Raw genomic sequence first — 15,506 nt, 5'->3', positions numbered from 1 at the left:
TAGTTTGAACTTGATAGTGGTGGGCAAACACCAAGAGGCAGCACTGAAGACCATGTCCTCTCTGAGGGATTTCTATTTCATCTTGGGAAAGGGGACAGACTCTCCCAGTGTGTTTTCCTCTGCATTCCCAAGTCCTTCATATCAATTTTTTTTGTGTTTTATGTCTTTGGTGTAGAGTCCTGCATGGCTGGCTCGTGGCTGTCAGTACTTGTCCTTGGGGAGCTGGGAAAGGAGGCAGAAGGCACCAGATTCTCTGACATTGCAGCAGGGCTAGCTCTGTCATTCCGCACCACATGAGCTCCTTGGAGCAGGATGAATCCTGCCTCTGCCCACACCATGAACAGCTGGACTATGGGGAAGCCTTCAGGGCTCCCAACAGCATCTCCATCCTCCTGGACATTGCTCTGTGCAGGATGCATGCTGGGACTGGCTCCTGCTGTTCTGCCTCTTCCAGTTCTCCTGGGTTTCTTTGCATGCCCAGACACTGTGTGTCCAATGCCTCGAGGAGAGGAGGTGGGGACAGCCTCTGGAGGCCAAGGCAGCAGTGAGGCAAGAGTGGGACGGGAGCTCTGGGAGTGACAGTGGGAGGGGATTAGGGTGGTTTATGGGCTCACAGCTGCTTTTCCAGCCATGGGGGGTGTTTTAGCCAGGGGCTCCCTGCATGGAGCCAGGGGAGGAATGCCTGTAAAATGTGGAGACGAGCTCCCTTGCGGCACAGAGCAGCGGGTGTTTCTCACCAGCACTTGTCTCGTCGTGTGCCACCATCACCGGGTCAGGTCACAGGAGTGTCTCCAATTAACCCAGCTCCCTGGTGACCCTCAGTTGTCACTCCAGGCTTTCTTCCTCCCCCTTCCTGCCCCAGCACGTCTTTCTTACCTCTACATCTGCTGCTAAACCTCTGCTCCTAGCATCCCAGCAACTGCTGGGAACTGGTGGCAGTAACCCAGATTTACTCTCTAAATCAAGGCAGTGGCCATGCCCTGTCTTGAAGCTGTGTCCTGAGGATTTCCCTGCTTCAGGATGCCCCAGCACCACCAAGCTGTGGGAGGGGAGGGAGGGCTGTTGCTGCAGGGGTGAGCACGGGGCTTGTTGATGGGTATGGGCTTCAGTGGAGAGGAACTGGGAAGCTCCAGGAGGATTTTTAGGTGGTACTTGCTGGGAGAGTACCAGAATGGAGGAGAGATGGCTGCTGCTGTTTCCTCCTCTAGCTGTGGCAGAGACCACTGGACTGGGCACATTTAATCCTCCAGATGCTGGTCCCAGAGATGAGCCATGTACCTGGATGACTGGAGTGAGATCATGGCTGCAGGACACAGCATGGCCTGGCTTAAAATCCTGTCCTACGTTTGCTGCTTTGCCTTGTCTTAGCACAGGGCTTGGGTTGAATCCTGGGGGTGTTTAGGGCTGCCCTGCAGCACTGCAAGTGCTTTGGGCATGGCTGGAACCCATAGGCTGCGTGTCCTCCTCCTGCTGGGTCATCTCACCCCTGGGCATGTCCAATAAATGGATCTTCCTCCTACTGCTCTGGGAATGAACCAGGACAATCCCCAGAACTGTGGCTCCCTACAGGTCTCCCTTACTGTGACCCTGTCACCGAGGTTTCTGCAGCCCAGCACTACTGCACAAAGGTAAAGGTGATGCCCCAATCAAGACCTGGAGAAACTGAATCTGGGCAAGACACAGGAGCTCTTGAATGGGTGCCCGCTCCGGGAAAAGCTGAACACTGGGAAGCTGGGAAGGGCTGGTGGCTGAGGGGGAGGGCCCGGTGCTTTCAGGAAAAGGTAAAGGCTCACACAGAGGGAGGAGACAGGAGCTGGGACCTCCTGTGTGGGAGGAGTCGTGCCCGGGCTCTCCCTCACCCCAGACAGCCCGTTTGGGGCTGGGCATGGCCCACGGGCTTGGGTGCTTGTGAGGCTCTCCCAGCTCTGCTCTGCTTTCCCAGCCCAGCAGGACCTTCCTGAGTGGGGCCAGCCTGTCGGGACCTGTCCCTTTTAAGCCCTTGGAGCTGTTGCCAGCCGTGGCTTAATGGGGTCCCCATCCCTTCAACTGTCTGTTCGGCAAATTAAGAGCTTGCTATTAGGCTGCTAATTAAAGGCACTTCATTAGCAGCAGGGGAAGCAGCTCCTGGCCGCAGCAAAATTGGATTCCTCTGAGCTGCTATGAGCCGAGTCTCTCCTCTCTGGGGCTGGGGGCTGTGCCCTTCCATGTCCAGCGAATGCATCTGCCCCGAGCCATGGCCGTGTGTCTACCAGGCTCCTCCCGAACGGCAGGGACTGGGGCACATCAGCCCCACGGTGGCAGAGGGGCCGGAGGTGATTCGTGTCTGGTGATGTGGGGCCGCCGCTTTCGTGCCCACCTCGGGTTGGTGCAATGTTGATGTTGCCTGCTACGGTCCGAGCACTCCACGTTTGGAGGGGTGCAGGCCGGAGCTCTCGACCGTGGCAGAGCATCACATCGGTCGTCCCATCTGTCGCCCAGCTTTGGCCGTGACCCCTCAGCGTGGCGGACAGCCCGGAGGTGTGCCCCTGCCTCCGGCGAGGAGAGGCCCCGGACTCCTCCCTCCGCCGGCTCAGCGCGCCTCCAATGAGCCCCGGGGCACCCGGGCTGCCTGCCCTGCCCTGCCTTCCCTTCCCTTCCCTCCTCCTTCCTCCATCTAAAAATGGGAGAGACCAGCCAGGCGGCCGGACCGGGGTTGCCTTCCTCCCCCTCTCCTTCTCCTCCCTCCCCGCGCTCCGCCTGCAGCCTCTCCCCGACGGTCGGGAAAGGGACCCCGCGGCCCGGCGGGGACATCACTGGGTGAGCTGTCCTGCGGCCGGGGGCTGCGCCATCCCTGTTCCCCTCCTGCCTTACGGTGCCCCGTTCCCCCAGGCCCCTGGCCTGACGCCCCCATGGCCGGACACCACCCTCCCTTTTTTCCCAGCTCGGGATTCCTGATGGGATTAGGGGGGATTTGCTGTGCGTGAGCCGGGAGCTGCTAGGTGCTACAGATCCGGCTACCGTGCGGGGGGTGCTGCGAGGAGGGCCGGGCTCTGGGTGCTGGCGAGCGTGGCTGCTCCCGTGGGATGCAGAATCACTTCGCATCCACCCCGTCCCAGTCCTGCCTCTGCGGGGATGGAAGACGCTCATTGCTCAGGGGGAGATAGCCGGGTGCAGCACCCAGGGGTGCTCCTGCAGCTGGAAGTGCTCTGAACGCTCCTGGGCACCCAGATCCTGGGGTGCGCTGGGTCAGGGCACGGGCTCTGTTCCCCCGCGGCCGTGGGCTCTCTGCAGTGAGGAGCCCCAGCAGCCGGGGCAGGAGACAGAGGTGTTGGTGGGGGCGAGGGTTTAGGAGGTGGGTGCATGTGGTGTTTGGAGAGGGGGGGCTGAGACCTTCCCTGGGGACCTGCACCTTTCAATGGTGCTGGGCCACTCTCGGCAGCACCATTTGGGTGCCCCATCGAGGGAGGGGGATGGGTGTCTCTCCCTCCCCTTCCTGCCCCTTTCCATCTGCTGCCCACTCCCAGCTGGGGACAGGGTTGCCCAGGTTACTCAGGCTGGGCCCCCACCAGGGTAAAAAAAGCCTCACACCGCAGCCACAAGACCAACCATGGGGAAGCTGGATTGTCTGGGCTGGGTGCTGGGCACCAGCCAGAAGTGGTGCTCAGCTCAGGGCTCTGTCACGTTGGGGTCTTTGCTCTGGGCCAGGGTCATCCCTACTAGAAAAGGGACAGTGACCCAATACAGTTCATGACACATGATCTTGGCCCCTGGCTCTTCTGACCAGTGCCATGCTCATCCTTCCTCTTCTCTCCCAGCATCTCACTTTCCCCCTGCTGTCGGTCACCCTTCTGGTGTCTTTTGGCTCCTCCATGCTCTATGGCTACAACCTTGCCGTGGTGAACTCACCAGCAGTGGTAAGGGACAGGCAGCCTCTCTGGGAGCAGGGGAAAGGGCTCTGTATCCCTCCCTAGGAGGGTGGAGGGATTGCTACCCAGCATCCCCACATCAAAATGCTGACATTTTCCTTGGGCAGTCACCCATGGAAAGCAGCCCAGGGAGAGGAATGGCATGGGAGGGACATGGGAGGCTGTGTTCATGTACTCCAAACTGGTCGCCCTGGGAAGGCAGAGGCTGGGGAAAGCTGGCCACAACCTCCTTACTCTAGCTCAAGCTCTGTCTGGCATCTTTAAACTGCCATTTAGCCTCTCTGATGCTGACACAGGCTGAGCAACCCAACCAGCACATCATAGTCACCCTCTGTCATGTCTTGCCTAGCATCTCCTGCAATGCTGTTAAAGTCATGGCATCGTTCCTATAGAGCTTGTCTTCCCCTTTCTCCCAGTACATTTGGTGCCCATGTGTGTCTCTGCCCTGCAGCACATAAAGGCTTTCTACAATGCCACGTGGTCCCAGCGGTACGGACATGAGCTGACCCCTGGCCCCTTGACCCTCCTCTACTCCCTGACTGTCTCCATCTTTGCCCTGGGAGGGCTGGTGGGCTCCCTGCTGGTTGGGATGCTGGTGGAGCGATATGGCAGGTAAGGGTGTCCTACGATGGGACAGAGTGATTGAGGGATGGGGTGGGACTGGAGGAGCTGCCCTTCTGCTTGTGCCTGCTAGGAATGGCGCTCTGAGCCGCAGTGCTCTCCTCGTCCTCCTGGCCGGCGGCTTCATGGGCTTCAGCCGGGAGCTGGGGTCCCCTGAGATGGTGATCATCGGTCGCTCCATCACAGGGCTCCACTCAGGTACGAGTGCACAAACCCTTCCTCACAGCCCAGTGCCCTTGCAGCCCCTTCACAGGGGGCTGGAGAAAACTTCATATTCCCCCCAGGCTCTGTGGATGGGTCTCTGGTACGGACAGGACACCTCCCTGGCCATGGGGGCCCTACTGTGACTGACGCTGGGCGTGGGGGGAGATGCACAGAGTCTCTAGCCAGGCACCTTTCTCCCCACTGCCTCTCCCATCCCAGTTGTTCCTGTCCCTGCCAGGTATCTGTCTCAGCGTGGTGCCCCTCTACCTGGGAGAAATCGCCCCCAAGAACCTGCGGGGTTTCCTGGGCCTCATGCCCAGTATCTTCATCTGCCTGGGGGTTTTTGCTGCACAGGTCCTGAGCCTCCCAGAGCTGCTGGGTGAGGTGAGCACAATATGCCAGCCCACATGTGCTGGACCCTGCTCTGCCCTTTCCATGACTTGTCCTATTTCAACTCCTCTCAGGACAGATTCTGGCCCCTTTTGCTGTCAGTTGTGGTTGTTCCTGCCTCCCTCCAGCTCCTGCTGCTGCACTGCTTCCCCGAGAGCCCACGATACCTGCTGATAGAGAGAAACGATATCTGTGGAGCCACCAAGGGTGAGGGGATATCTTGGGGGAGACTGGCTCCAGGAGATGCCGGGCGCTTCTCCAAGGTCTCCCAAGACCAAGGTGCATCCTCGTGGCACCCTTCCACACCCAGACCTCACAGCCCACCACAATCCTTATGGTTCAGTGCTTCCATCCCATGCAGTTGTGCCACAGCATTTCCATAGTGCCCATCACTGTGGATGAGGCTTTTCCCAAGTCCCTATGGATGCTGAGCCCCATGGGTCAGGGAGGTCTCCTGGGGAGGCTGAGTCAGAGCAGAGCCAAGCCCCTGCCCTGTGCCATACCAATGAGCATCTACCCTGGGATGGGGAGACATGTGTCCGTGATCCCTACTCTCCCCACAGCACTTCACCAGTTCCTGGGGACCCCTGATGTACAGGATGTGATCAAGGAGATGAAGGAGGAGCAGCGGTCACTCTCCTCCATGGAGATGGTCTCTGTGTGGCAGCTGCTGCGGGACCGCTCCGTCCACTGGCAGACCCTCTCGGTGGTGGTGGTGAATGCCGGCATGCAGCTCTCAGGGATTGATGCCGTAAGCTCTGCAGGGTCCTTGCTCCAGGACCTGGCTCTGCAGAGGCTGAGCTGAGACCTGGCAGCTCATTTCATCAAGTGCCCTATGGCTTCAACCCCTGCTCATGCTATGTCCCCTCCTCGGCAGATTTGGTTTTACACCAATGTCATCTTCGAGAACGTCGGGATCCCTGTGTCCCAGATCCCCTACACCACCGTGGGCACTGGTGCCATTGAAATCATCGCTGGGCTGATTGGGGTGAGTGATGGATGGACAGATGGACACAGCCCCTCCATGCCTAAGCCTTGTTGCCAGCTCCCAGCACCATCAAACAGGGGGGCTGAATGGATCCCCAAATGTCATCTGTGCCACAGCATGGATGTCCCTTTTCTGGTGGGACAGAGAGTTTGGCAGGGAAATGGGGATGGAAGATGGGATGAGACAGACTCAATTTGGGGGTCACGTCTAGAAGGGGTGGGAGAATTTTGGGGTAGCAGGGAAATTGGGGAGAGATGCCAGGCAAGGAGCAGGTTGAAGATGATGGAGAGAGCTAGAGGTTCCTTCTGGCTCCCACTTTCATTGTCACTCTGTTAGCAGAGCCACATGCCCCAGTCTGCCCCCCCAGCCAGCCCTCATTTAACTGGAGAGTTAGCACTGGGCCGGGCAGATTTATGTCCCTTGTCCCATCTGCAAGTGTCACCCAGGGCCATCCCAAGCCACCTAGCACTAAATCCACGCCCTGACAATTAGAGAGATGGATGGCAGTGGCTTTTCCCAGAAAACCAGGAATGAATGGGGGGCTCTCCCCTCTCCCCATAGCTCAACCCACTGCAGAGCGGGCCCCCTGCCTCTCTGAAGGGTGGCCCCTTCTCACCTCCCCTGGCTGTGGGGCTGCCCCAGCCCCCCGGCAGCCACCCAGCATAGAGCCAGATTGCTCAGGAGCAGCCCCTCAAATGGCCCCCGATGGACACGCCAAGATTGGTTATAAAATTACAGGCATTTGTTCTGCTGTCAATACCCTGCCTGCTCCAGCCGCTGCGCTGCCTGCCCGCACCCTGCCTCTGCCCACTGCCCCACAAACACCCCGTGCCCAGCCCAGCACCTCCACCTGGCACTGGTGGGAATGCAGCCATAGGGTCACCCCAGTCAGCCCCGACCCTGCAGCTTAATGGGACTCTGTGGGACCCCTCTCCTGCCCCATGTGTGCTCACCCCTTGCACTTTACTTTACATGCCCCAGCCTCAGCCCTGGAGCTCTGAGCTGGGGCTGCCCAGGAGCATCCTCCCACCTTCAGCTGGATCTGGGGTTCAGGGGTGCTCCCGTCCACCTTGGAGCTCCCCACCACCCCTCTGCTCTCCCCTGGCAGTGCTTCACCATCGAGAAGGTGGGCCGGCGGCCTCTCATCATCACTGGCTTCTGTGCCATGGGCATCTGCTCCGCTGGCATCACTGTCTCCCTGCTGCTGCAGGTTGGTCTGGCCACTGCCACCCCCAGGGCCACTGCCACTCCCTGGGCTCGGCTGGGGCATTAATGGGGGCTGGGTGATGTAAGGCTGGGTGTCACATCGGGGGAGGGAGCATGCATGGAAATGAGAGGTGCACTGGCTCTTCCAAGTAACATGTTCCCTTCAAAGTTAAAGAGAAGGAAATTTTAGTGCAAAGAACAAAAGAAGAAAACACAAATTCAAATGAGAAAAGTCCTGCTGCTTCCGGTAGCTTTTCTGCAGAAATTGTTGTTACCAGACAGGCAGCTGTGAAATGCTGGGGGAGGTGGAGACGTTTGCAGGGTCCTCCTTCTGCTGTCTGCTCCCAGGGGATGTTCCCATGACTCTGGGGACATCAACATCACGAGCTGCAGATCTCAGCCAAGGCTGAACCTCACTAGCTTTGCCCCAAACCACCCATTGCTTGCCTGCATCTCACTGATGTGTCCTGCGTGGCCACTGTCTCCAAGGGCCACCACCGAGCCAAGCAGCTTCAGCCCAGTGTCCCCTCACAGGCTGCCCTGCCCTGGATGCACTACGTCAGCGTCGCCTGCGTGGTCGGCATCATCGCTGGCTTCTGCATGGGACCAGGTGGGGCTGGGACTGGGGGAATGGGGGGCGATGGAGTGGGAATGGGTGTCCCAGGGGACCACCAGGATTTGCAGGCAGGGGACAGAACCTGAGCCTTGGCCCCGTCCCTGTGGCCAGGCCCTGGTTTACCGTGCTGCACCCCACAGGTGAAACCCCCTACAAACCCCTCCAGCCCCATACATCCCCAGGGCACACTCTACCTCCTCCTCCTTGTCCCTGCTCCAGGGCCAAGCAGAATGAAAGCCCTGGCAGCCTTCCTCAGACCTCCCATCACAGTGTTGCTGATGGGCATCACCCTGTCCCTAACCAAGTGCAGGCTCAAACAGCCAGGAGTGAAACCTGGACTGGTTTACCCAGTTGATGTATTAGCAGAGCTGCCAACAGATCTGTAATTCATCCTCAACCTAGACTTCATTCACTGTAATTACATCTTTAATTAGGATTTTAATGGCTCATTGTTCACAAACAATGATGAATAGGAGTTTTAAAACAAACAAAAAAATATATATATCTGTGTTCTGGGCGAACTGTGAGTAAGAGTCCATCAGGGGCTCCACTCCTCCCTTACTTCTTAGCACTTGTTTTTTGGTTTATCTTTTCCCTTGGAGCATCCTTTATAAAGAGGTCCCAGGCAGCCCTGTGCCAGGCAATGGGGCTCTAGTCACGTCAAATACATATCAAATACAGTCCCTTGCCAGATTCCCATGTGTCTTGGGATGTCTTCTGGACCTTGGATTCTGCCCTCCAGCACAGGGACAGTCCTGGGACCCATGGCTGCTGGCTCAGTGACACATAGCAGGAGAGGCTGAGCCCTTCCAGGAGAAGTAGTCACAACCCATGTCCAGTTTTTAGTCCAGTAACAAGTTGGCTTGGAAAATCATTTCCACACACATGGGAAAAGCAGTTGGAAAATAACATTTCTGTGTCCTTTGTGAAATTCTGATGCTCAGAAATGTAGTTGCTTCTTTCCTGCCTAAATCAACCACAGTGGGATAGAAGCTAATTGATAGAAGGAAATTTTCTGAACTGTTTTGATCAAGGGAGACTGGAAAGGGCATTATGGAGGTTACCAGGAAGATTTTTCTCCATGCCTGTGATGTCTAGGAGATTTAATGTGTCAGCATTTAGAAAAATTATTGGAAAATGAGGATCCAGGTGAAATATTCCACCCTTATTTTGACTCAGCCTGAAACTTTCAGTCACACAACTTGTGAAACTGGCCTCAGCACCCAGCAATGTGCAAGTGTGGTATGTCAGGGGGATCGTCACCTACCACTGAGACATATCCCAAAGGGAGGCCAAAGGCAGGACACTGGTCCACAACACTCCCCATCTCCTCCAGCTGTCCCAGCACCAGCAGTTTAAACTGTGAGTCTTGCTGGGCTCCAGCCCTTTGGCCACAGGACTGAGATGGACAGGACCTGTTGACCCCAGGGGTACTCGAGGCACCTGTCCCCCATATCCTTGATCTGTCCCTTCCCTCTGCAGCTGGTGTCCCCTTCCTGATGACAGCCGAGCTCTTCACGCAGTCGCACCGCCCAGCTGCCTACATTGTGGGGGGGTCCCTCAACTGGCTCTGCAACTTCACCATTGGCTTCATCTTCCCCTTCTTGCAGGTATCAGTCCAGAGGGGCCATGGAGGAAGGAGGGGATGGACACAGCCCTGCTGCTCTCCCACAATGGGGTGCCAAGTCGGGCTTAGCCTGAGAGATGCTCATGCTCCAGGCTCAGCTCAGTGCTGGCTGGAGCCAGCCTAGGAAGGGGTGATGAGAGGGGACGCTGTCTTGTGCCATGCCCAGTCTGGGGGTGCCTGACTCTCTGCCCCATCCTGCTCTTATTGTCCCCAGATGTCAGCCGGTGCCTTTTGCTACCTGGTTTTCTGTGGTGTCTGCCTGCTGGTGGCCCTGTATGTCTACTTCATCATCCCTGAGACCAAGAACAAAACCTTCATGGAGATCAGTCACATCTTTGCCACCCGCCGCTCCGTCCTCTCCATCCCAGCCCATCTCAGAATGATGAGGCTCGATGGCTATGGGACCTTGGAGAACAGCTCCCTGGAGGGCTCAGGCTCCAGCCTGCCCTGATCTGGCTGGGCTGGAGGGGATTGGGATGGTGGAGGAGACTCGGGGCTGGAGAATAAAGTGGGGACCAATTTGCTCTGATCTGGTCAGCTCTGGGTCTCCCAGGACATGTCAACATGTCACTGTGCTGCAGCCTGTAGCCAGGATGATGCACCAGGGTGGCACTGACCGCTGTGCATGACCCCCATGCTGGAAGAGATGCCCCCACAGAGACGAGGGCACCTCCTGTGACTCTCATCACTCCTGGGTATGGAGCCTTGCCAAGAGCTGCCCACATGAGCTGTTTAATAAAGACCATTGCCACCAGAGCCATCGTTTGGCAAGTTCAGCCTGGAATAGCAGCAAGCTGTAGTGTGCTGGAATGGGTGGGTGCTTTCCCAGTGCCAGGGAAGAGCAGAAGGGGTTGAGGGATTTATCCTCCTCCCCAGGGAGGCTGGAAAGGTCAAAGGGAGGGTGATCAGGATGTCTCCTAGGCTCTTGCATCTTACCTGGGTTGGTCATGCAAAGCCAGAGGCTACTGCAGAAGGGACGTAGAGTGGCTCTGAGCTGGGGGAGACTGTCCAGCCACTGTGCCCCTCCACAGCCTGCTGGAAGCCCCTTGGTGCCTGGCCTCGTGTGCTGACCCCAAAGAGTGCTCCCATGGGACCCCTGCATGGTTTGCCCTTGAGGACAAAAGGATCCATTATACACCCACATTCCTTTTCTGCACCCCATTAATTGCTGTGACCTCAAGGTGCTCTCCAAGCATGACGTCTCTCACGTCTCTGCCTTGAATCCTGAGGCCTGTGTTGCAGAGGGAGGGGCTGCCCTGTGTCCCAGGACTGCTGTGAGCATGGCAGTTGTGTGACCGAGGACCCCCACAGCAGCTCTCACTAACACCATGGGGTTGGGAGCTCCCAGGCCAGCAGACCCTCCAGGAGCTATGGTTTGCAGGAGAGCTACAATATTTTGTTCTGGTAAGAGGTAAACCCCAGGCAGTGGGGAGGGCTGTGTGGCCAAACCCTTCTTGTGCTAATGCAAACATCATTTATTTTGTTGCAAATAATTTAGCCCTCTTTTCCCCCAGTTTCCCACCCCGTGATTGGCCCACAGCTTGTGTGTTTGGTGCTTGTGGTCACTTGGTGAGGAGCCCACCCTTCCTGCATCCCTTGGCAAAGCCTCAGGGCGCCTCTGGGGGTGGGTGGGTGCTGGACCCATGGGGACTGGGCCATACTGGGTCCCCAGTGCCTGGTCCCATCACCTCCGTCCTACACCACTAGCTTGGGACTCTCCTGCATCTTGAGCCATTTAAAGGACATCAGTCAAAGGCAGGGGTCATGGCTCCACAGCATCAACCACTTCCCACTCTGCCTCCCTCCCGACTCCGCTGCTCTCGGCAGCAGAACAGAGCGGTAAATATGTGCAGCATTACATATGTATAATGGAGTGTAAATAACCCCAAAAAGTGCATTGTAAATAGACTCCAAGTTTATCCTTTATTAATGAGGCACTGAGTGCCCTGCTGTTTTAGAGCAGCGAGACTTTGATAATATCAAAACCTAAATTACACTTGTGTCTCTCATTCCCAGCAAACGACAGCATCATTTCAGGCCTCTTTGCCACTTGTATTTATTTATTCTGGTATTTATCTATCTCTCCCACCCAGCATGTGGGGCAGCTTGGAAGATGACCCCTGCCCTCCGTGTAGGAGGCAATGGCCCCCCTGGGACCAGCCCCCCCATTCTGGGGTCCTGGAACAGCCAAGGAGCTGGGGTGTTGCCTTATAGCCAAGAACTGCTCTGTTCTGGCTGGTGAGAAGGGGCAGACCTGCGAAATGTGGGGTCAAGGCCCATTTTTGCCAGAGCTTCAGACACCACCAACAGTCCCCTCTTCCCAAGGACTGGAGGTCACTGGCCAAATTCTGTGGTGCCCTTTGGATGCATTTGCTCCTGGGGACCCTTTTGAGGATATTGTGCCAAAGGACACGTCCATCCTCTTTCCATCAGGACCTGGGGGTGAGGAAACCCTGTGCTCATGGAACACTAGCAACTCATAATCTATTTTGTTGAAGCTATTGGGGCAGAATCTCTGTTTTGGGGCTGTCAGTCCAAGCTGCCCCTCGCCACTGCTCTGGTACTCCTGCAAAAACTGTATTTGGGCTTACCCAAATTTGGGCTTACCCTCTTTGCCTTGCCCAGGGAGGCATTCCCAGCCTCTCTGCTGCAGGCATCTCATGAAAGATATGGCTGGATGAGCTTTGAGATGCTTCTCCACGTCCGAAGCTGCTTCCCCATGTCCAAAGCAGCTCTCTGGATTCAGGCCTCCAAAAGCACTGGTTCTACTTGGTGAGGGTAAGGCTGTATTCTCTAGTAGTGTCCGAGCAGACCTCGAAAGACTGGAGGTGTAAAGAAGAGCCTGAGAAATTAATTGGATGCCTGGAAATGCTCCTGATCCTCTTAAGGTTTGCAGAAATGAAGAGGAAGGTGGCTTTCTCCAAATGTGTAAGTGCCTTCTCCTGATGTGCCCAGTGCTAGAGGGTGGGTGAGTTTAAGCATTGAGGTATTCACATACCTCCAACATGGAGAGCTGTGGCTCACCCCAGACAAACTGGAATGGGAAAGAAGGCCCTGGCTCAAACTCTCCAGATGCTTTGAAAGGGGGTTCTCAAGGAAATGGTTATGGCCCATCGGTGGATATCTCCAGATCCTTCATGTAAGCTCTCCTGGAGGGTGCCTGGCTCATGGTGAATGGTCACATCCCAGCTGGGAAGCTGATAAAGGCTTGCTGGACACATCTTGGTGTCCCTGTGCCATCACTGGGGCTAGATGGGGCAGCAAGTGGCCCTGAGCAAGCCCAGAGGAGGCCACGAATATGCTCAGAGGGTTGGAACACCTCTCCTGGGAAGACAGGCTGAGATAACTGAGGTTTAGCCTGGAGAAGATAAGGCTCTTGGGAGACCTTAGAGCACCTTCCAGTAGATAAAGAGATTGAAAGAGAGCTCTGGAGGGACTTGTTACAAGGGCATGTAGTGACAGTACAAGGGAGAATGGCTTTAAACTGACAGAGGGTAGGTTTAGATTAGATATTAGGAAGAAATTCTTTACTGTGAGGGTTGGGAGGCACAGAAACAGGTTGCCAGGAGAACCTGTCGATGCCCCACCCCTGGAAGTGTTCCAAGCCAAGTTGGATGGAGCACTGAGTAACCTGGTCCAGTGGAAGGTATCCCTGCCCATGGCAGAGGAGGTTGGAATAAGATGATCTTTAAGGTCCCTTCCAACCCAAACCATTCTGTGATTCTGTGATTTACAGACACATCTGCAGACCTCAGCTGCTCAGGGCCATTCAAAGCAGGGTAGAGCTGGCAGAGGAGCCAGCATGGTGTGGGGGTCCATCACCAGGCCTCTCCAGTTTCTTCTCCAGAGTAGTGGGACTGGCTGTGAGGCTGCAGTAGGAAGGACATGGCACATCTGACACAGCTCATCATGGGGAGAAGCCCAGGCTGATGGGCAGCCAAGCTCCTGCCAAAGCTTGACATCAGTGCTCATGGAGGGCCTGAGACTGCAGGATGGGACCTCCCACTGATCTCCCAGTGTCCATACTTGGTGGCTCCACATCCCACCTGTCACAGCCTTGTGTGCAAACACAGCTTCGATAGAATCATGAAAGGGGCAAAAGCAGGGGAAAACTACTTCCCTTTGGATACAGGGTTTGTCCTGCCTGTCTGCCCTCCCCAGTGCCCAGGGGCAGGAATTAAAGAGGCCCTGGCTGCCTTTTGGGGTTGGCAAAGCTTCAGACAACAGCTTGAAGCTGCTCTCAGGTACCCTGGGATGTGAACTTAATAGGGGAGAGGAAAAGGTGACAAAGGAATAGGACACAGCGAATGTGGCTGCCCTGGACCCATGTACACTGCTCATGATAATAACTGCCAGGACACAAGTCACCTGGAGAGAAAAGGTTGCACTCCCAAAATTAGGAACCCCCCAGACAGTGAAACACCCTCCAGCTTTGGCATAGTGGATGAGTCTTTCAGCACTGTCACAGGGAATCCTCTGCCTGGGAAGGGTGATTTCAGACAGGATGGGTCCTCTTGGCACCTTCTTTTGTTTTTGCTTTGCCCAGTGGTGACAGGAATCCCCAGAGAAGGGAACAAGGACATAACAGTAGTGTATATGTGCCTGCTCCAGGTGTCCCAGTCTCATGGACACATTTGTTCTACCGTAAACCTGTTTCCCTCCTGGTTGAAAATCATCCTCCAGCACGGCCTCACTGGGCTGAGACCACAACTCTTATCTCCTAAAGTGCAGAGTCAGCTCCAGCCCAGCCTGCAGTTCACACAGGCTGTGGTCAACAGTCTCTTTGCTGGTAAAAATCTAAAATGAGTGATTTTTTTTAAATTGTGTTCTGGATAAGAGGCACTCATCTGAAACCCAGCACCTCGGAGGGGTGGAGAACAGAGATTCATTTCTTTCAAAAGCCTAAAATATTTCCTCGGTATCAACCCCACCCCTCAACCTCTTAAAAAAAAAAAAAATTATGGACAATTTGAACAATTTGAGGGCATATTTGGGGTGGGAAGAAAGTGTTTGTTACTCTACCAAAAAAAAACCCCTCTGTATGAGTGCCTGCAGGTCCGTGGCCAGGGCTCTGCTGGAGCAGGTCTCTGCAGAGGTTGAGGGGTGTCAGGGCTGGTCTGGGTGTGGGTGGCCGAGGCAAGGGTGCCCGGCAAAGGGTGCACACCAGCAGATGGCACTCCTAGAATTTATTGCTACAGCAAGCTGCCTTTTGGAGAGCAGTCATGTAGGAGATGTCCTATTATATGGGCAGTTGACTTTAATAGTCATTGTGTGCTTAAAGCACAGCAAAACAACAGTGGGAAAAAAAAAAAAATCCCCACTCCACTTGGATGGCCCTTTTCCCCCCAGCCCTGCTAGTCTATTTGTACAGTAAATTAAAAATATGAATCACTTCTCTCTACTGCCTCCCCAAACACTCATCCTGTCAGGCTCTGTGTTGTCTTCATTTGTATTACCTTAATTTAATGTTAATTATGTTCTTCATTTACAAAGAACAAGCATTTACACTCCCTGTCTGGGGATTTTCCACACTCGCGGTCTCCACAGACGGGGAGGCGAAGGGGAGCGGTGGAGGCAGCGGTGCCGGGGAGGAGGCTGTTAGCAGGGCCGTGGGAATGGGGGGAGCAGGGATGCCACCCCCCGAATGAACTGGCAACGATGAGCACTATTGCCTTTCGATTTATGAAACCGTATCGCTGCCTGTGCTTAAATCCCCCCTAATAAATCCTTTTTAAAAGGTCCTTGGCCAATGGAGGGCAGTGATTTATGGTGGGGAGCTGGAGTGGACAGAGGTTTGGTGGCAGGGTTTGGTGCCGGGGGGTTGGGGACCCATCCAAGGACGTCACAGGGCTGGGAGCCTGGCCACTGCTGGGTAGTCCTGAGAAAATCTCCCAAGCACCTTTTCCCTGACATCTGCAGGCTTGTCGGATGCTGTCGGTGATGGGATGA

At 55.7% G+C, this 15,506-nt stretch overlaps 1 protein-coding gene across 1 annotated transcript; it reads left to right on the top strand.

Annotated features, from left to right (window-relative positions):
• The first annotated feature begins 1,171 nt into the window (after positions 1-1,171).
• On the top strand, positions 1,172-10,251 carry LOC103767040 (solute carrier family 2, facilitated glucose transporter member 9). Its single transcript, XM_029958571.1, has 12 exons — positions 1,172-1,291; positions 3,795-3,893; positions 4,357-4,517; positions 4,600-4,724; positions 4,969-5,114; positions 5,249-5,327; positions 5,684-5,871; positions 5,998-6,108; positions 7,217-7,318; positions 7,849-7,924; positions 9,413-9,540; positions 9,772-10,251. The coding sequence occupies exons 1-12, from the start codon at positions 1,172-1,174 to the stop codon at positions 10,006-10,008; spliced, it is 1,572 nt and encodes a 523-aa protein (XP_029814431.1). The 3' UTR covers positions 10,009-10,251.
• The last annotated feature ends 5,255 nt before the right edge of the window (positions 10,252-15,506 follow it).

The sequence above is a fragment of the Manacus vitellinus genome, unplaced genomic scaffold (genome assembly GCF_001715985.3).
Source record: "Manacus vitellinus isolate BGI_N305 unplaced genomic scaffold, ASM171598v3 scaffold_15_pilon, whole genome shotgun sequence".
In the NCBI taxonomy this organism is placed as follows: domain Eukaryota; kingdom Metazoa; phylum Chordata; class Aves; order Passeriformes; family Pipridae; genus Manacus; species Manacus vitellinus.
This window is presented reverse-complemented; position numbering and strand designations above follow the sequence as displayed.

Bases quoted from the DNA above. Each gene is read 5' to 3' on its own strand.
- LOC103767040 (XM_029958571.1), top strand. From the start codon at position 1,172: ATGGAGGAGAGATGGCTGCTGCTGTTTCCTCCTCTAGCTGTGGCAGAG. The intron at 3,894-4,356 runs GTAAGGGACAGG...TCTGCCCTGCAG, and splicing joins TGGTGAACTCACCAGCAGTG to CACATAAAGGCTTTCTACAA. The intron at 5,115-5,248 runs GTGAGCACAATA...GCCTCCCTCCAG, and splicing joins TCCCAGAGCTGCTGGGTGAG to CTCCTGCTGCTGCACTGCTT.